Source organism: Carassius gibelio, chromosome B2 (assembly GCF_023724105.1).
Source record: "Carassius gibelio isolate Cgi1373 ecotype wild population from Czech Republic chromosome B2, carGib1.2-hapl.c, whole genome shotgun sequence".
In the NCBI taxonomy this organism is placed as follows: domain Eukaryota; kingdom Metazoa; phylum Chordata; class Actinopteri; order Cypriniformes; family Cyprinidae; genus Carassius; species Carassius gibelio.
Window position 1 is genome coordinate 25,381,089 of NC_068397.1, and position 20,463 is coordinate 25,401,551.

At 36.2% G+C, this 20,463-nt stretch overlaps 2 protein-coding genes across 4 annotated transcripts in view; one reads left to right on the forward strand and one right to left on the reverse strand.

Annotated features, from left to right (window-relative positions):
* The window catches only part of LOC127950997 (protein EFR3 homolog A), a 38,263-nt gene extending 27,960 nt beyond the window's left edge, over window positions 1–10,303 (forward strand). The window contains exons 14-25 of one of the 3 annotated variants that reach the window (XM_052548544.1): window positions 1,485–1,657; window positions 2,490–2,565; window positions 2,662–2,823; window positions 2,952–3,083; window positions 3,161–3,228; window positions 3,648–3,775; window positions 5,010–5,060; window positions 6,321–6,400; window positions 6,486–6,534; window positions 6,613–6,716; window positions 7,537–7,586; window positions 7,683–10,303. In XM_052548544.1, the coding sequence (XP_052404504.1) occupies window positions 1,485–1,657; window positions 2,490–2,565; window positions 2,662–2,823; window positions 2,952–3,083; window positions 3,161–3,228; window positions 3,648–3,775; window positions 5,010–5,060; window positions 6,321–6,400; window positions 6,486–6,534; window positions 6,613–6,716; window positions 7,537–7,586; window positions 7,683–7,788 (1,179 nt within the window). In that variant the 3' untranslated portion in view covers window positions 7,789–10,303. Of the gene's footprint in view, window positions 1–1,484; window positions 1,658–2,489; window positions 2,566–2,661; window positions 2,824–2,951; window positions 3,084–3,160; window positions 3,229–3,647; window positions 3,776–5,009; window positions 5,061–6,314; window positions 6,401–6,485; window positions 6,535–6,612; window positions 6,717–7,536; window positions 7,587–7,682 lie in introns of all 3 variants that reach the window. The other 2 variants (XM_052548547.1, XM_052548548.1) reach the window with 2 other exon arrangements.
* Window positions 10,304–10,857: 554 nt separating this feature from the next.
* On the reverse strand, window positions 10,858–20,261 carry oc90 (otoconin 90). The gene is made up of 15 exons (XM_052549220.1): window positions 20,106–20,261; window positions 19,261–19,323; window positions 18,933–19,128; window positions 18,385–18,491; window positions 17,803–17,925; window positions 17,661–17,726; window positions 17,339–17,389; window positions 16,638–16,754; window positions 16,387–16,494; window positions 15,019–15,108; window positions 13,849–14,925; window positions 12,709–12,810; window positions 12,115–12,286; window positions 11,653–11,759; window positions 10,858–11,563 (listed from the first exon to the last, which is right to left on the reverse strand). The coding sequence occupies exons 1-15, from the start codon at window positions 20,146–20,148 to the stop codon at window positions 11,154–11,156; spliced, it is 2,832 nt and encodes a 943-aa protein (XP_052405180.1). The 5' UTR covers window positions 20,149–20,261; the 3' UTR covers window positions 10,858–11,153.
* Window positions 20,262–20,463: the final 202 nt, after the last annotated feature.

Consider the following 20,463-nt stretch of genomic DNA (forward strand, 5'->3'; position numbering starts at 1 on the left):
TTACTTTATTTTCATGTGTGTGTGTGTGTGTGTGTGTGTAAGGTAGTGATGATGAAGAGAATCTAAAGGTGCGATCACATTTGTCGTTGATCCCTGAATTTTTGCCAGTAAAATAATTTCAGGTTATGGGTTTCAGTAGGAATCTATGCCGTCTGTAATTTCACACGATGGCGAAAGATTTCCTCGTGAAAATTTTGCATCAGGTTCAGTCAGTCAAACGTCACAATTTGTCACATTGACTAACAGAAAACTGCTCGGTTAGAAAAAGTGACTTCTGTTTGAGGTTCATGCATCTACACTATTGACAGCTGACAACTGACTCACTTTGCCAGAAAAAAATTGCATGAATGTTGCTAACATGACTGCACCTCAAAGGGATAGATCACCCAAAAATGAAAATTCTGTCATTAATTACTCACGCTCGTGTCTTTCCAAACCCATAAGACCCTTGTTCATCTTGGAACACAAATTAAGATATTTTTTATGAAATCCGAGAGCTCTCTGACCCTCCATTGACAGCTATGCAACTACCGCATTCAAGGCACAGAAAGGTAGTTAGGGAATTGTTAACATAGTCTATGTGACCTCAACCGTAATTTTACGAAGCTACAAGAGTACTTTGCTGCAAGGATGTGCTGCAGCTTGTTTACAAGCAGAGGAAGATGCACACGTGTGGTATTCTCATGAAAAGCTGCGGAGACTGACACAGAAGAGAAGAAACGGTTGAAAGTTTATTAGAAGTTTTGTTCTCACACAGAAAGTATTCTCGTAGCTTCATAACATTACAGTTAAACCACTGATGTCACATGGACTATTTTAATGATGTCCTTACTACTGTACCTTTCTGGGCCTTGAATGTTTCAGTTGTGTTGGTATATATGCAGGGTCAGAAAGCTTTTGAATTTCATAAAAAAAATATCTTAAATTGTGTTGCGAAGATAGATAGGTTCACGGGTTTAGAATGACATGAATGAGGGCGAGTAATTAATGACAGAATTTTCAGTTTTGTGTGAACTATAAGGCTGGTATCAAGCATCGCTAGTCATCATGACTAGTGAACATATATTAGACTTGCCTTCTGTCTCTGAGCTTGTTAGTAAAAATCTTCCACATCCTCCTGAGGGAGTTTCTGAAGGTTCCTAGACAGCAGACTGCACGGATCATAACATCAGATCACAGCCGCCTGTGGTGCTTGGTGTCCTTTTTCTTCTTTTTTCTAATGTCCAATTTTGTCTTTAGTCTGGTTTATGGCTGGTTTTAGACAGGGCAACATTTCAGGCGCCGTTGCCCAGCAACAGGCAGGAAATGGGCTGCAGGTTGAGATATACAATTGTTATTTTGGATGTCAACAGCTTTTGCTCTCCATCTCCCACTGCTGGCCAGTTCCACAAGTGCAAATGAGTTGCTAGAGTTACTAGTGTGAATATGTACTGTAATAATGGTGCTGTTCATATCTGGTGGATTTATTCTGTGTGTATGTGTAGGTTACGTCAGGGTTTAAGTGTAAAACAATGTGTGCTGGCCTGCCCGTGTCGTTTCTGGAGCCGTTGTGCTCCATCTCTTTGATGGAAGACAGTGAACTTCGGCAGCTCGTCTTGGAGATTCTGCACAACATCATCGATCGCCATGACAACAGAGCCAAACTCAGAGGGATCCGGTATGGATGCACACATAACACCCTGAAGTGAATGTGCGAAAACTAGGCTGTCAAAAGTTAATGCGTCAACACCTTTAATTAATTTAATTATTGAATACTGTTTTTTTTTTTAATGCTGTAAATACATTTATTCAATCAATTTGACATGTAAGCGTTTCATTATGTTCAGCGTGATTTGTAAAACCTGATTATTGAGTGGAGCTGCAGCACAAGTATCATGATTCCTGCAAGCCTTTATGAGTATTTATTCGTTTTTATGGGCTATTCATTTATAAAACAATCTTCATTTTTTGCTTTTTTTTTTTTTTTTTGTAAATAATTTTTGTAACATGAAAACATTATTTACTCAACCTGATGTTGTTTTAAAAGTCAGTATGGGATCTTTCCTTTATAGACCACAGTCTTTTTTTATTTAAGAAAGTAAATGTGGACGAGGTCTAACTTTAAAAAGTACACAAAAGTTTTACTTGATTGACATTGACATTTTTATATTTTGCATTAGATATTTTTATATATTATATATTTGGATTATATATATATTTTTAAAGTTATTTTGTTGTGCTTTTTTTTTCAATAATTCTTTATATTTTTATTTCAGTTATATTAATTGCAGTGCTTTTACTTTAACATTTCATTTCATTTTCTTGCCAGATTTTTAGATTTAAGATAATTTTTTTTAGCTTTATTCCAATTAACGAAAACAACTTTAAATGTTGAATAGTTTATTTAGCAATAATAACATAACACTGGTGCCAGCAGTTTTAGGTGAGAGTGTGTTCTGATGCACCAGAATGAATGCATACTGAACCATTTCCTTTGTGTTTGTGCACAGGATTATTCCTAATGTAGCTGCTCTGAAGATCAAGAGAGAAAAAATCTCCAAACAGGATGTGGTCTTCATGAAAAAGGTACAAAACAAACACAGACGTCACATCTGCACACATGTGGAACTGCAGCCCTTAACCTGTTGTTCTCTCTCTCTCTCCCCCTCCCCCTCTCCCCAGCATGGGCAGCAGCTATACAGACACATCTATCTGGGCTGTAAGGAGGAAGATAACGTGCAGAAGAACTTTGAGCTGCTCTTCACAGCTCTGGCATTGATCACTATTGAACTGGCCAATGAGGAGGTGATGATTGATCTCATGCGCCTGTCCATCGCCCTGCAGGTATGCTCCCCTACAGTGCATTGACAGTCATTCATTTAGCAGACGCTTGAATTCGAAGACACTTAGCAGTAGCCATTTCTCCTAGTTTTCTTATTTATTATGCTAATCTCTGTTTTGATTGGCTGAAGGATATGGTCCTGGCTAATGAGGAGAACATGCCAATGTTTATTCGCTGTGGAATCATGGCGTTGGTCGCTGCATACCTCAACTTCCTGAGTCAGATGATTGCAAATCCCCCTTTCTGCCAACACGTCAGCAAGGTAAATGTGCGCACATGCTTTGGCACACACACATCCCTTTACAAACAATATCCTCCTAACTCCTATCTTCCTGTCAGGTGATTGAGATGAGAAATCTAGATGCTCCGTATCTTCTGCCTGAACACGTCTTCAGGGAGAAGTGTGTGTGAGTATTTCTGAGAATGTGTTTTTACTAAAGGACTGTATCAATAATCAGCTGATATTAAAGATTTATTTTTATATATTGATATCATTAATTATGCAGGTGAATTTCCTCTCATTTTTCATTACCTTGTCCTTCATCTACAAATCTTTAAAAACCGTAATAAAGCTATTAAATGTAATCTTTAGCTGAACTCAAAATAAATAGAATTTTTTTCATGCTGTACAATCATAATGGTGTGTTTTCTGAATTTATTTGGAGCCTTTAAAATGTTTGTTTTAGATTAAAATTTTCATGTATTTAGTCAGAATAGTATTGAGCTTTAATATCAGCCATACAGTAGCTTAAATATGTTGGTTTTATTAATGCATAATAAAAATGTCATAACTCATTCCATGTTTCTTTCTTTGTTTGTGGATCAGGCTCCCAGACTCTTTAGACCGGGACGATGTTGGTTTGTATTTTCAGACGGCTGATCTGGCAGAAGCTCTGTCTTTACCTGGATATAATGTAGAGAGACTGTCCATACCGTACATACCCCAGGTTACAGGTAATAAACAATATTCTGTATATATATATATATATATATATAGCAAGCAACCTTTTTTTTCTGCCTATGAAATTACTTTTTGATTAAGCAATTATATTGATGAATATTATAACATTTTCCTGTCCACTCAAAAACCACAGTGGGTAAAATAAATTCTTGTCCTGTATTTTTTCTGATTGAATATTTCATTTCAGATGAAAATGTCAGATTATGAAAATAAAATGGTTGTGAATGCTATTTCATGCTGTCTTGGAGAACAAGATATATTTTTTTATATATATAAATAAAAAATCCAAAAGAGGCAAAAGATGTGTAGAGTTCTTCATGCTCTTTTGGATTTTATATATATATTATTTGGGTAAAACTTTACTAAATAATAATTAAGTGACACTTTAATGATAATATTTATTACATTAAGTAACATTAACTAATGGAACCTTATTGTAAAGTGTTAAAATGTATTTTTTATTAATTAATATATGTTCACAAGACTATGTTAAATTAAACAGAAAAGCAAACAGGTGAGCATGATTTTACATGGTAGCCAATATAAATAATTAATATCCATTTCCTTACCCAAATCCTGCTTTTGGACCAGACTCGGTTGCAAAATCACATCACTCTGTTCCTCTGAAATGATCTTTATCTATATGGTGTAGTGGTTAGCTATCTGTGTTGTACGTTGTCGATTGTCGAGCATGATTGACATGATTCCAACCTCAACACCTCTGATTGGCCATGGCATTGTAGAAATCAACAAACATGTCTGTCATTGTCTACATTGCTCACCTCTGTGAAAGTGCATTGTAAAATCAAAGCCGGCCTGCTGCTGCGTCTATGTCTACTATCAGAAAGTCGTATCTAGCCTGCAGATTTTGGCAAGTAGCAGTTAACAGATTTTGGATTCCATCCAGTCAGAGAATATGACACGTTTGATATTTTGAGCTGATTTTAGAATACACATAGTTTTCATTTGTCAGGCATATCCTACAAATGAAGCACATTTTTCAGCGTGAGATGTATGATGGCTAGTGTTTCAAAACCTGAAAGTCATTTTGAAAGTCATGTAGTGTATTCCAGCCAAGAACCTGGTGCTACAATTAATCACCAAGTCCCTCTAAATCTCTAAAATAATACTAATACTAACTTCCTGAAGATCTTTCCTTGTCACTTGTGAATTCACCCGCTTCATTCTCTGTTGCCTTCTCTCTGTCTGTGTGTGTTTGCGCTGTAGTCCTGTACACAGTAGGAAAGATTCTGCACAGATGCAAACAGACATCCAGAGGTACCATCATTGAGTTAGTGAGGACACCTGTCCGTGTGTGTGGATAGAAAGTTGAGTTAATAGCAAGAATATGTAGTTAGTTTCTTCCTAGCCCAACAGTGTTTTGTTTCCATAGATGAATATGTAGGCTTCCTCTACTCCATAGAAGCCGTGACCGATTTCCTGTAGCTCCTGAATGTGTTGTTGAATGAATTTCAGCATTAAGATGAAACGTATACCAAGTATATTGTGTAATGAGATAAATGAGTCCTGTTTAACTTGATTGGTGTTTTGTACGCTGCTTTCATCTGGACGGTGTAACTGGTAGGTTAAAGGGAGAACTCGCATCGGTTCGAGCTTACTGTTCAGTAGCTTGGGTCTCAGGGAGAGTGCTGATGAAGTATCATTCGACTTTTTTTGGACCTGATTTTCTACCGATCGCTGTAGACCTGCTGCACTCGAGAAAACCTTTGAATAGAGGGTTTATTTTACACTTAAATATGATCACAGATTCCTTTTTTACATGTTCAATGCTGATTTGTGTGAAAAAATATATTAAACATATATTGTATAAAAATATAATGTATTAATTATAATGAAAAATATACTTGTACTATATATAAATATGAGTTTATTTACAAAAACGGATAATTCATAAATCATGTTTTTGTGTTTTATTGTTAACTGAAGTTTGTTTGATATCAAATGGAATGCAGAATAAAAAAAAACATGATTTTTTTTTTTAACATTCATGTATACATACACACACACAAACACACACATATAAATATACAGTATATAACATTTAACGTTTTATTATTTTCTTGTGGTGTAAACTTTAAACAGGAAAACATGAGAGGGATGTTTTGATTGAATGTTAGTGTATATAGTTTTCTGAAATGAGTTGGTTTACTTCTGATGTGTCATCAGCACTCCTGCCCTAAAACTCTCAGTTTTACTTATTATTTTTTCTTTTGAAACTTATTTTGCTGTGATGGCAGCCTGTGTTTGTGTGATTTGCATTTCCTTCTGTTTAATAATGCTTTCACACTGCTTTGCCTGAACATTACATTCATTAAACATGAGCAGTCAGCGAGATTACACTGGCTGGCTCTGGGATATTCACCTCCTTTCATGAATAAGAGGCGAATTAAACCCATATATCACAAATACTGGGTTTAGTTTAGCACAGTTCCACGTCGAATCCATGCATGATTGGATATATTTCAGTCCTTAAAACTTTGATCATTTATATCTTCGACTTTTGACCCACAGAGGAAGACCGACTACCCCGTAGGAAGAGTTTTGTCGACACTATTTCTCTCCAAGTTGACATCCTTTCCAACAGCTTGCCCGATCAGGTACACTGGACATAATTAAATCATGCTCGAGTTGTTCATCATTAAGAGTTAGACTAAAGAACATATTTATGTGTTTATCCTGTAGTCTGAGCTTGCAGAGGAGATCACATTTGAGACCCTGAAGAAGGCCATCGGTACGTGTGTGTCAACTCTGTGTTAGTGTGTGTTTGTACTCCGTGTGTTAGCGTCTAATGTCACTCCATCACTCTCAGATACCACTGGTCTGGAGGAACAGGAAAGAGAAAGGAGAAGGCAGGTGATGGAGAAGTTCCAGAAAGCTCCGTTTGAGGAGATTGCCGCCCACTGCGAGTCCAAGGTACAGCTTGTGTGTTCTGCCAATCAGCTTGTTTGCATTTAACACAATTGGAAAAAATTTGGAATGTTCCAATATGATTTTAAATATTTTTAGCCCACTAAGCAATATATTGGCATATATACGTACACTAATGTTCAAAAGTTTGTGTTTTGTTGTTTGTTTAAGAAAATGATTGCTTTTATTCATCAAGGACCCATTAAATGGATGAATAAGTGACTAAGACATTTATAATAGTACAAATTAATTCTGTTCTTTTAACCTTTATATTCAGTCTCCTTAAAAAAAAACTATACATTTTTAACATTGATAATAACAAATGGTTTTTGAGCAGCAAATCAGCATATTAGAATAATTTCTGAAGTGTAATGTGACACTGAAGACTAAATGTAACGTTGCTGAAAAATCAGCTTTGCCATCACAGGAATAAATTAAAATTAAATGAAAATAGAAAACCTTTATTTTTAATTATTAGATTTATTTGACAATATGACAACTTTACTGTATTTCTGACTACATAAATGCAACCTTTCAAAACCAATGATGACAAAGTTTCGAATTGGCCAATATATAATAATATTAGATATAAGTAAATTTTATGTTTTTGTATAGTTAGTTTTTAAAACTCTACCAAACTCTGAATTGAATAAATAATGTCCTGTCAAGGTGTAAAAAATATGGGAGTTTGCTTGAACCTTTTCTGACTTTTCCTAACGAAAAAAAATATTTTTAAGTATATTGGCTTATAAAGTATAATTGGTGTAAGACTGTGTTGTGGGAATTTGAAGCCCTTGACGCAGCACAACTTCCTGTGTGTTTTCAGGCCAGCATGCTACACGATCGCTTGGCTCAGATATTTGAACTCACCATTCGGTAAGTTGACATTCCAGAAAATATTACACTGTTTGTCATCTAAAATTTCAGCTTGAACTGATACTTGATTGCTTGTATTGTTTTGTTTCTGATCAGCCCTCCCCCGAGCCCTTCGGGCACCGTGACGGTGACATCAGGCCATGCCCAGTACCAGTCTGTGCCAGTCTATGAAATGAAGTTCCCTGACCTCTGCGTGTACTGAACCACGATCTTTCACCTTAACTTTGACATGTGACCACTGACCTTTATGACACTTTATGTTTGGTCCTGTGACCTTGAGCTCACCTAAACCACTCATCTTCTTTAGGCACCTTTCACTGTATGTCACATACATTCATGTCCAGCAGAGAGAAGGGGTGCGAACTGGACAGGCGCTTCATATTCTGGCTTCATATAGAGGCTATTCTGCACCGGTCAGACGCAGACTTTACAACCAGCTGTCCAATCATACACCAGCTCTGTAGAATCATGTGAATCTTACGTGTGTGGTTTCCAGTTTGATTCTTGCACTAAAAGGCAGCTCTAGGAATCAAACTGAGTCTTTTAAACACTTGATTCTTCAGCTTCTTAATGTATTGATTCATAGGAGTCATTTAGAAAACAAACCTAACCCTAACTTAATAGCTAGCATTAGCTTAAGTGCTAGTTTATTTTCATTAAATCATTTCAAAACCATCATCAGCAGAGAGATTTTGAAAATACAATAAATTTCAGATAACTTGAATCTCTCCTAAATAAATGATTATAATGTATAGTATAGACTATTTTTGACCAATATATATAAACTGTTAGATGAAATGGTTGCTGATAGTTACAAAGTGTTATTTGTGTTCTGTTTGCATGGCTTAGCCAATGTTTCACTGCAAACGTTTGTTAGTGTAGGCCTTTATTAATATACAATTAGCCTTTAACTTCGATGTTGTGGATGTCAAAGGGGCTTTTGTTCACCCAGAGCTCTTAGTGATCACTATGCTCTCCATTTTGCCTTCACTGTATAGAGATACCAAAACATTTTCTTTTCATCACCAAAGAGCTCCTCCCATGATCTTTCTTTATGGCCACACACAGCCAATCAGAAACTGAATTCCCTTTGAGGGCGGGAACATCGCAGTGTTTTTGAACTCAAACCTCAAAACAGTTTCTAGAAAAATGATGGATATCAGTGATAAAATGATCTGCATTCATCAACCGGCGGTTTTTACATTGAGCCACATGGGTGTTCAAATGTGTTTTCTTTTTCTTTTTGCTTTTCGGGTAACTTTTTTTTCATCTACCTTGGACAAAATGTGTCATGCTGAATTCTGACGATTTATTTGTGACTGTTAGATGCTGAAATCCTTTGCTGGGAATGTTTCACATCATCTGTGCTTCCTGTGGTGAGAGCTGTGATCAATTTCAGTTGCGTTTAGCTGGTAGAAACGTGTCTATGCACAACCGTTTAGGACATTTTGGCTGATTCTGAGGTGCTTTTCATGGATTCTGGGGGTTTGTTGTCATATGGTTGGCTTGTCTTTGTATTTTGAATGTATTTTTGTGGATGGAACTGCAAGTGAACGGTCAGGTGTTTATTCTGCAGACTTATGGATGCAAAGCTGTTGCCAGTTTTTTAGCCTATGAAATAAATAGTCAGACTGTTTGTGACCAGAGACTTGCACTGCATTGTGGGATTTGTATGCACAAAGTATAGAATGTCTTGAATTATTTAAAGGTAAAACTTCACAGGTGGCTTGTTCTAAATTCGCAGTGGGATCGATTATTTGTCTCTTATAATTTCCATAATATCCTGCATGACTGCAAGGTGGAAGATCTTCTGATCTGTCCAGTCTGTTAAAGGACGTGTTTTGAAGTGTTAATGGAAGGATTTGTTGGGACAAAATGTTGGTGGACAGGAAATAGTCAGTAACTGACCTTTTGGCTGTTGTGTTTTTCTCTCAGTAACTTGCTGAATTTCAATAGAAGTTGCTTTGCGACAATGTGTGTAAAATGCTGTGATGAAATCAGGCACATTATTTCTGTAAAAATGTAAGATTACAAATCATTTCTAGAATAATGCAATATATTTTTAGTGTAATATGAAATAGGAAACATCTGTAATGCACCTTTAGAGATGTGTGTGTGTGTGTGTGTGTGTGAGTGTGTGTCAAAGGGATACAAGAAGTCTATTTTCTGCATGGCGTTTTTGTTTTACATCAGTTAAGGGAAATCTTGTTAAGGGTCTTACTGTAACTTCAAATATCATTTTTAGTTTAATTCACAAGATATGTTTTTATTTCCATCCATAAGTGGAAGTTAACTGTACTTGTAGTAAGTATCACATGGTTTGTCTGAAACTGATCTTAAATTGTGTTTTATCTGTAACTCAACAATGAATTTCTGTTTCATGTTTGTCTGTTTGAATGGGAGAGAGGTAAAGAATAAGATGCGTTAGGTTTCAGGTCGATGGTAATGTGTCGATATGGAACAGAAATGGTTTTGTAGTCTTCTGTGTGAAGATAGTCCAGAGGACAGGCGTATGTCTACATGCATCATGCTAGATTTCAAATGTGTAATGGTACGAACCTCTGCAGTGTTGCCGCAATACATGATTATAGAAGTTCCCATGAAATCTTGATGTTAATTAGCCATATTCAGGGTCACTGACAGTGTCTGCCACATTAATGTGCAATGAGATTTTATGTACGAGAACTTAGTCTTAATAAAGATTTTGTATTGAAATACATATGGTTTCTGTTATCTTTTGTAAATTCTCATCGAAGAAGGCACTTTATATAAATATATCTTTATAAATATATCACTTTATTTAATCAGTTTAAATTCAAAACATCGAAGACTATGATGCATGCTTACAATTGTATCTAAATTAACTTTTAAATCTATTTAAAAAAATGTATTATTTATTTCACATTCCAGAAACTTTTTTTTTTGCATTACATTAAAGGCGGCTTCTGAGAATTGGGTTAAAATTCCTAGAATGTTTCTACAAATAAGCTTCTTGTTCACTTTATGCAATGATTTAGGTTATTTATTTTTATTTACTTATTTTTTGTGAAACATTTCTTGATATTTTTCATGAGATTCACCTAGACATATATTGTTTTTTGGCCTTCTTATCATTTGTGATTTAATTTAAAATAAGCTAAACTAAAATAAAATGTTAATATAAGATGAAAATCTTAAAACGAAAATAATTATTTTTTTTTCTTGAAAAAAAAAAAAATCTAAAAAAAGTTGAAGCTGATGCATAAAAATTACTAAATGAAATGAAAACCAATTTTTACATAATAGATGCCTTTATTTTTAATTACACAGACATCAGTTAAAAGGGGATAAAAAAAAATACTGAGAAATATAAAAATGTAACTGCTGGCATTTATGATCCAGCATACAAACAGTCTTTTATTAGGTCAAGCACCAGCAGAGGAGGAGCAGCAGATCTTGGGTGATCTTTTGTGGTCGCTAGACTCTGAGTGAGCTCAGACTGAGCTTAACTTTTCATTAAATGTGCATGACATCCTTTCTGACTGATTCTTCTCTTGAGAGCTCCCTGAAAATATCAAAATTATAGAACTACTTCTCCAATTCTTCTTCTTTTTCCTCCTCCTCTTCCTCTTCTTCCTTTCCTGGCTCCTCCTCTTCTTCTTCTTCTTCCTTTCCTGGCTCCTCCTCTTCCTCCTCCTCCTCCTCCAGTTCTGGTTTGCTGTGTGTGGGGTTTTTGTCGAGTGCAGGTGTGTGTGGCTGTTTGATTGATTGGTTCTGTAAGTTCATTTGAGGCCGAGCTGGGGTCTTTTCATCGCTCTCCTCGCTGGAGTCCTGACTGGCTGATTGTGTTGAAGAATGAGGCTTATTACGACGGCACGGTGGGCGGGGCCCAGAACACGAGGAGGTGACCGAGTGGTTGAAATGGGAAGCCGCCATGCACTCTGCAGTTGATCGATCGCAGACGCACTGCAGTCGATCACACACACTCACACCTGAACCTGACACACATACACAACACAATCATTAACACAAAACTGACCTCCGTAGAAAATGTTTTTGCATGCATTATGTGAGTGTGATGCCATACATCGAGGCTTTCCATTGTGGCAGCTGATGTGTGCGCTGAGTTTTCGGTTTTTCCTGCAGCCCAGAACAACGAGCTGCTCCAAACAGCACTGCTGCAGAAAACAGCACCTGACACAGAGACACGTCAAGGACAGACTCAGGACACTGTACACTCAATAGCTTGCACACCCTTAACTCATTTTGTGTTTATTACGATCTTATTAAAGCTTTTGATTGCTTAAATGCTTGATAAAAATAAAAGATTGATTTCTTTATTTATAGCATATACATAGTAGATTTTAGTGTTTTTTTTTGTTAACTAGATATAGAGAGATTCAAAAGTTTTTATGTTTTTGAACGTCTCTTCTGCTTACCAAGGCTGCATTTGATCAATTACTGTATCCAAACTTTTGATAACTGCTTGTCCTAACTTAAACAAAAGCATTTTTTTCCAATGAAGATGTGTGTGTTTGTGTGTTCTGACCGGTCCATCTGGTCCACTGGGTTTCCTGTCCCCTGCTGTCCGCAGTAGCAGCCGTAGTGTTGATACTCATGAGGACAGCGTCCGGTCAGACAGTACAGCATTTCTCCCAGCGCAGACATGTCCCTCAACACCTGACCGGATGCACTGTACTGGAGGAAAGAAGTGCTGCACTCTACAAACACACACAGACACACAGATTAATGCGACCAGACTCCTTTGATTTTGCCATTTTGCATTTCTCTCATAATTTCTGTGGCTGTTTGTTACTTATCCAATATAAGTATGTTTGCATGCATAAAAGTTTGATTTAAGCTGTACTAAAGCATTAAATTGACTTTTTAAATTGGCATGTAAACTGTTAAGTCTGACTGAAAATAGACCAGGCAGTTCTGTGCAGTCAGACTAACAGACCTACTGTAAGTAATGCAATTGTAGCTTGACTTATACAAGTTATATATACAAGAATACAGGCAGAACTGTAATTTTTTTTCACAAAGATTTGAGGCTTTTTTGCTTTTATAAGTTTTTCTAGACTAGTGGAAAGAAGTATGTATGTAGCTATACGTTTTGTCCATTTCTCTTTATATTTCTCACCTTCAGAGTCTCCTTGCTGCTGCTGCAGATCTGACAGTCCAGCATCCTCCAATAAAGACCAGGCAAAGAGCGGCGCCGAGCGTCTCCGGACCCGGTGAGACTCTGGGAAACACACACACACATACACACATTGATTTCTTTGGAGTACAGACAAATGTGCAGGAGTGTTTGGAGAATAGCTTAACCTAATTTACCCAAGCAGGACAAGTTCTTGGATGAACATCCTGCTACAACATTACCATACCAATCAACCGACTGGATTTTAGGAACAGGGTTATCATCTACCAATAATTTTTCTCTGATTTCACAAACAAGTTTGGACTCTTTTCACAGTTCTGGGGTTTTCAAAGTGAAAGTGGTCATAATTAGATTAACCTCTATAGCGGTGAACAGAAACTACTGTACCACAAATATTATTTTTGAGCCCCAAGTTTGCTCCAGTATCAAGAGAAAAAAATCCAAAATAGTGTTTCAAAGACAAAAGATTTTTAGCAAATTTGTCATCACTCCTTTATCCGTTTTATTGGAAACAGCGTTAACAAGTTTTCTGTAATTTAATGCCAAGTTAATAAAACAAAAGCATAGTGTTATAAATCAAAATGTGATCCTGGACCACAAAACCAGTCGCTGGGGTATATTTGTAGCAATAGCCAAAAATACACTGTATGGGTCAAAATTATAGATTTTTCTTTTACACCAAAAATCATTAGGATATTAATTAAAGATCATGTTCCATAAAGACATTTTGTAAATGTCCTACTGTTAATATATTAAAACTTAATTGATAAGTAATATGCATTTAATTTGGACAACTTTAAAGCTGATTTTCTCAGTATTTAGATTTTTTTGCACCCTCAGATTACATATTTTCAAATAGTTGTATCTCGGCCAAATATTGTCCGATCCTAATAAACCATACATCAATGGAAAGCTTATATATTAACTAAATTTCTAAAAACTGCCCCTTATGACTGGTTAATTTTTTTAAATGAAGATATATAAAATATTGCAAGGTTTACTATGAATATGCGTCATCACATCCTTATATCAATCTAATTGACGATTTTCGCAGACTGTTGAATCAGGAACTCATCTTGCTTGGTTAAATCATATTGTTTTTATGTGAATTGTCAATATTACCGATTTTCTCTGATTCCTGTGAGCTGTCAGATGGCTCATTCTCTTCCTCTTTCTCCTGGTTCTCTTCCTCTTTCTCCTGCTCCTCTTCCTCGGTGGACTCCTGCTGAGCTGTAGTGGTCAGTGACGGTGCACGATCCAGAGCAGGAGGTTTTTGGGGACGAGGTGTGATTTCACCAGCAGAGAGGCCTGACGTTGTGGGTTTGTGAGGAGCCGTCGATGTGTTCTTGTGGTTCTTGGTTGGTTTTGCAGCTGTGTGAGCTGTCGGTCTTGGTGAAATGCTGTGAGGTTTAGGGAACAGTGCTGGAATGATCCACGTGAATGGACTGACCTCTCCGAACCCGAATGGGGTCACAGTAGTTTGGGTTTCCACCGATACATCTTCTTCTTTATCACTTTGTAGATATTCCTTACTTTTTGTGTTGGCTTGTGTTTGAGTTGTCGGTTTGGTTGTGCTAGAGTCGCCAATTAAATCACTCTGTTTATCTTCCTCACTCTTCTTCTCCAATATCTCTGTTTCCTCACTTCCTTTCATTAATGTGCGCTGCACCAAAGTAGTTGCAGCTACTGTGTGTTTATTGGTAGCTGTTGACAGGGTTGTTTTGTGATGTGAGTATTGATTGGTTGTTATTTTAGTGGGTGTGGTCATCAGAACTATAGAAGGGCTTTGACTGGCTTTTGTTGAATGTCCTTCTGTGTCTATGTCACTCTCTGTCATTTCCTGTTCCTCTTCTCTCTCCTCTTGTGACTCATCACTCGTTTCCTCTGTTGTGATGTGTAAAGGTGGGCTGACATATGGTTTGGCGACGTAACTTAGGTCATTAGTTGTAGTGTGTGTACCGGATGTGTGTGTAGTATGTGCTGGTGTGTGTGTGACAGATTTTAAAGTGTTGCTTGCAGGTGACTGAAGTGCGTCTTCATCACTCTCGTCGTCCTCCTCCTCAGATGATTGTGTGTGAGTTGTTGGTGTTGTGTGGGGTGTATAGTGAGGAGTGTGTGTGTTTGTGTGTATATCTGGTGATTCTGTGACAGTCTGTGATTCTGTTGTTGCTGTTAGCGCTATGTTAGTAGTTAGTTCACCTGTCATAAAACCAAAATATTACAGTCAGAAAACATGCTGAATGTTATAATGAGGTCATTTGCAAATAAATTTTCAGTAAATTAAATGCTCACTGTTTGTGCTCCAAACCATTGCATTGTGGGTTGTAGGGCTTTCTTCCTGTTTGTCTCTGCCCGGCTCTTTTGTCGTCAGCACAGCAGTAGCTAAAATACAGAAAGTGGATTTCAAATATTTATTTATATATTATAATAGTTGTATTATTTAGTCTTCATTGATTTTCATTATACAAACCAAAACATATGAAACATCTTTCAAAATATCTTCTTTTGTACTGTTCAGAACAGGATCGTTTTTTTTAGGTAAAACTACAACTAAAAGTATGATTTTTTTATTTTTATAAAGTTTAAATAAAACATTAAAGAAATTTAACTTTCAAATGTACACATAAATTAGAAATGTTGCCTTGGTCAACTAACAGAAATAAAATAAAAGTTAAAGATGAAGTGTTCATATTACTAAAATTAAAACTGAAATAAATATAAATTAAAGCTAAATAACTATAATAATTAAAAAGAAATTCAATATATATATAAATAATGCTAACATAACACTTGTGACGACAACAGAATCTCATACACTCTTGGAAGCAAATGAGGGTGAGAAAATGATTGATTAACTACCTCTTTTAATGTGGTTACACACATTGCATTCATTTTATATAATTTTTGTACTAAATGGGTTTTGCCTCTGATACTTAACGCTCTTATTGGACAATTTATGCCATTGGTTCTTGATTTTAGGCTATATTTTTAGTCACTACATATAGACTTTCTTTCTTAATTTTAAATTGCTTAATTAAGAATTAGAAAAAGCCAGCATCTATAAAAAGTAAAGTAGCAGAAATGCTAAGAGCCTTGCTTGAACTCAAGCTGTGGGGTTTAAAGGCTTGTTGTCATTTAGAATAATTTGATCACATTTGATCAAGTGTTTTTAACAGTGAGCAGTACTAGAATTTCAAAGAAGTCCTTGATGTACTCTACAAGTTGAGATAAATTTGTTTGTGACTAGCTAAAAGCTTAGGGGTGCTCCGATCACGATCGGCCGATCGTTAATGCGCATCTCGTCAGTAAAGCCGGTTTTCTAATCAGCGGTTAATTCCATCAGGTGCGTGATTTCACATAGAGCAGCTGTTACTACACAGAGCCGTTGTTAACTGAGAAGATGGGCCAATAAACGCTGAAAATTAACGTGATTTGCGCATCTTCTCTATTAACAACGGCTCTGTGTAGTAACAGCTGCTCTATGTGAAATCACGCACCTGATGGAATTAACGGCTGATTAGAAAACCGGCTTTACTGACGAGATGCGCATAACGATCGGCCGATCGTGATCGGAGCACCCCTATAAAAGCTCAAAATGCATAAATCAAGGCAGTGCATCTGAGGCTGTAACTCAGGCTGTAGAAAACGGGACACTCTTACCATCCTCATATTCCACTGCCTCCTCTCCCTCTCTCTCAACTATACTTCCTCCCTCTGAGTTTCTGTCCATTTCTCTTTCCGCTGCTTCATTCTCCTCTTCCTCTGGACCTGAAGACGAGGTTCAGCTTAGATCAGTGAAGTCTTTAGGTAGCTGAGGATTACTGGAGTTCTCAGAAATAGCGATGTGAGGGGGAAATCACCCTCTGGGCTACAGAAAAGAGTCTAAAGATAAGTTCAGTGAAGCGCTTTACCTGACTGATATATCCCAGGGTACTTTGTGCTCTGGATATTGCTGCTCTGAGAGCCGTTAACCAGCACCAACTCATTGTTGAAGTTAGTCATAGTCTCATTCAGTGTGCCATTAACTCCTGAAGAAAAAGAGTAAAAGAGGGAGGAATTTTTTATGATCTTTAAAAATATCCTAAAAAACAGAGTGTATCTTTTTCACTAATAATTGCTAAAGGTTTCTCATCTACACAAAAACTTTTCTTATGCAAAATTTCAGCTGGATTTAGAAAGCATTTGATCATATTTATTGTAATATTTCACCACTAATTATTTGATTTAATTTACGGTAAAAACAGTCATATTGTGAAATATTATTAAAATTTAAAAGAACTGTTTTCTATTTGAAAATATTTAAAAATGCAATTTATTCCAATGATGCAAAGCTGAATTTTCTGCATCATTACTCCAGTCTTCAGTCTTCTCCAATAACAAATATCTCATAATATATAAATGTTATAAATGTCTTTATGGTCACTTTTGATCAATTTAATTCACAATTCACAATTCATAATTTCCTATATAAAAAAAATTCAAAAGGTTTAGATTTTTTTTATATAGCTAAATGTATACATGTAATTTTATAATTATTTAAAAACTGTTGTATTTATTTATGTTTATTGGTATATTTGTTTATATTAAATGACCCTGTATTTTTTTGCATTACCATAGAACATGATGTCCATGTCGATGTCTGATGGAGAAAGCTCCGCCCTGTCTGAGACACAAACCACACTGTTAGATGATCAGCTAAACTAAATCTCTCTCTGATTCTCATATGTTTGGATATTCTATTATTTCCCTCAAAAATGTTTTTAAATGGCTTGGGCCGATAAGTAGGCAAGTCCCTTCATTAATACTAGAAAGTCAAGTCATTTACAGTATACTGTATAAAGCTTTCCAGCTATTACAGATATAGAGGCAACAATGAAGAGAGAGAGAAAAAAAAAAGTATGAACCCATGAACTAATGGGTCTAAACAGCCTCACCTGTTCCATTGACCATGTCACTAATATCGGTATCATTATCAGGTAAATCCGTCACAAAGGGAGAGTCTGAAAGGGACATAAAAGAGAGATAAAAACTATGTAATGTAATATATTTTTCTGAACACACCTGCTGTTACTATACCTGTCTGTGCTGTGATTGGTTGGTTGCCTCCAACCTGTTTTGTGACTTGATGGTTGGAGCTGATGCAGTCTATAACCATCTGATCACAATGACAGAATCCTTCCTCACAGAAATCCAACATATCTGCAAACGATGGATACAGAATTAAGGTCAATCAACTGTTTTCTCCACTTAATAGTGCAACTTAATCATGCCATATAAATACTATACTGGTTAGCGACTCTGTAGACAGCACTTTTGTAGGCCGAAACCCACAAACAAATTAGCATTTCAGCACTTTTGGTTCCATTGTCTTTAAGTCGTTGGGTATTTTACATATGCCGATTGTAGTTAGGTTTCAAAATTCTTAGAAGTTGAGTTGTTAAGATTGTCATGACGAACTAAATGTTTCAAAATTATACATATTTTTTTTTATTGTCACAAACCAGGGTGATTTAAAACCCACAAAATGATGTTGTCACTACAGCACTCTATATATGCATATCATACAAATCTTTTTTATCTCTTAGTTGGAAAAAACGTCCTTTTAAGGCTCTTTGAAAAGCTCAAATCTGCCATGAAAAAGGTTTGAAATATGTGTACCACAGCTGGAGTTGTAGCTGCAGGTGTAGTTGTTGTATGTTGGTATCCTCCGACTGCAGTTTCTCTCCTTTAGCTCTTGAGAACATCTCCAGTGGGTAAAACAACACCTACAACACAATCAATATTATTTCATTTATTTATGTATTTTTATTTATAGCAGGCCTACAGCTTCACAGAAAATAGGACGGCAAAAGAAAAATTAAAGGAAATGAAAATATTATGGTCCTCTGATCTCACCATAGATTATTCTTGCACATGTGGGTGTATGTGTGTGCCTTTATATAAAATCATATTTAAATGTGTGCATTTATATTAATATATGCACTTTAATATAAAGTGCGTGTTTGTTTGTTTTTTTGCACACTTCACTGCTCTGCCTGTTTTTATTTTTAATATCCTTTCACCAACTGCATAGAGAAGCAGCTAAACAGGCAGAAAGAAGGGTGAGAGCAAGAGATGCGCGCGGACTCCACTGTGAAGTTAATAAATCCATTTAAAATCTTTCTACCCCCTCCTGAGTCTAATTTCATCCGCTTCCCATCTCTCACCGGTCGAGTGTGTCGGCAGGCTGTACGTGTTTGCGCGCGGTGTCCCGTGTGTTTGCGTTGCTGCAGTAATGTCCGTGATTGTCGATGTCCGCGGGACAGAGTCCGGTCTCACACCGCAGACTGACCGTGAATTCCAGAACTGACCGCAGGTCATCAAACACCGCGTACAGCCAGGTGAACCGCACCCCCAGACAACCTGGACGTCAAACACACACACATATTTGAACGAGTAATATGTGATCCAATTATATATTAGATTACACACATTTTATATAAATAAAGTGTCCGTTATAATTCTCCTGGTCATTTGATTGCTAAAGGAACTCACCAATCAGAAGCTCGTCAGAACTGAGGTCACTTGCTTCTGGGCAGAAAACAGCAGTGCCATGAACTGCACAGAGAAAAGTTGATCTTAAATATCAGTGTGTTATCATAGATCATTCAGAAGTTATCACCATATCATTGCAATAAACTATCATTGCAATAAGAGTAATGCAGTGTACTGTTAGGCTATGTCAACAGAAATATTAGCATTTTTGGCCCCAAAAATGGTAGGAAATCATAAGTAAATTAGACTGTCTAGCACATAATACATAGGCCTGTTTTAGGTATGATAAAATAAAAACTTTTCTTCTTCACGCAATATATATATATATATATATATATATATATATATATATATATATATATATATATATATATATATATATATAATATATATATCTCATCTCAAATTATCTCAAATTTTTTAATATAATCCAATGCTATGGAAGTGATGGCCCTCTTCATTGTTCAGTATACATATATTTTAATTGTTAATTTGAAAAATCTGAAAGAAAAAAAAAAAATAAACTCAGTAACACAAAAATATTTTTTATCACTGAATACTTACTTTTAAAATAACTGGCAAATAAAAAACAGTATTATTTTGAAATATTCTTACATTTCTTTCTTATATAGTAGCCTATAAATGATTTATCCCTGTGATGCTAAAGCTGAAGTTTCACCAGCAATTACTCCAGTCTTCAATGTCACATTATCCTTCAATCATTCTAATATGCATATAAAAATGGTATGAACTAAAAATAATTATGTAAATTTCAGTTCCAAGGTGATGAACTCACTTTCACCTGAACCTTTGCTCCTGACAGAAGAGTGTGTGCATATTCTCACCTTTCTGCAGGGTGAAGAGGAGAAAAAGATACAGCGGCTTCATCTTTATCTGCTACTAAACAATCAGTGGTACCATCCAATGTTCCTATTCAGTCCAGCACAGTGAAGAGGCCAAACCAGAGCTTCAGCAATCGGAAACACATACATCCAAACTCGGTGCTTTGCAATCTTCTTCTAATGCAGGTGCGTGTAAGAGATGAGAAAATAATCCCAAAATGAACAAAGGCCTATTTAGGACACTCTAAAAGGTCAAAGGGCAAAATGCAGGAACTACATACTCTTTAGGTTTGTATCAGGTCACACATGAAGAGATGAAGTGGGATCACACACACACACACACACACCCCTTCTATAGTGC

Excerpts from the sequence above, each read along its gene's own strand:
- oc90 (XM_052549220.1), bottom strand. The coding sequence starts at position 20,148 with ATGAAGCCGCTGTATCTTTTTCTCCTCTTCACCCTGCAGAAAG. Across the intron at positions 17,926-18,384 it reads CAGCTACAACTCCAGCTGTG|ATATGTTGGATTTCTGTGAG; the intron begins GTACACATATTT and ends CATCGTTTGCAG. Across the intron at positions 16,755-17,338 it reads CATGGACATCATGTTCTATG|GAGTTAATGGCACACTGAAT; the intron begins GTAATGCAAAAA and ends CTTTTTCTTCAG.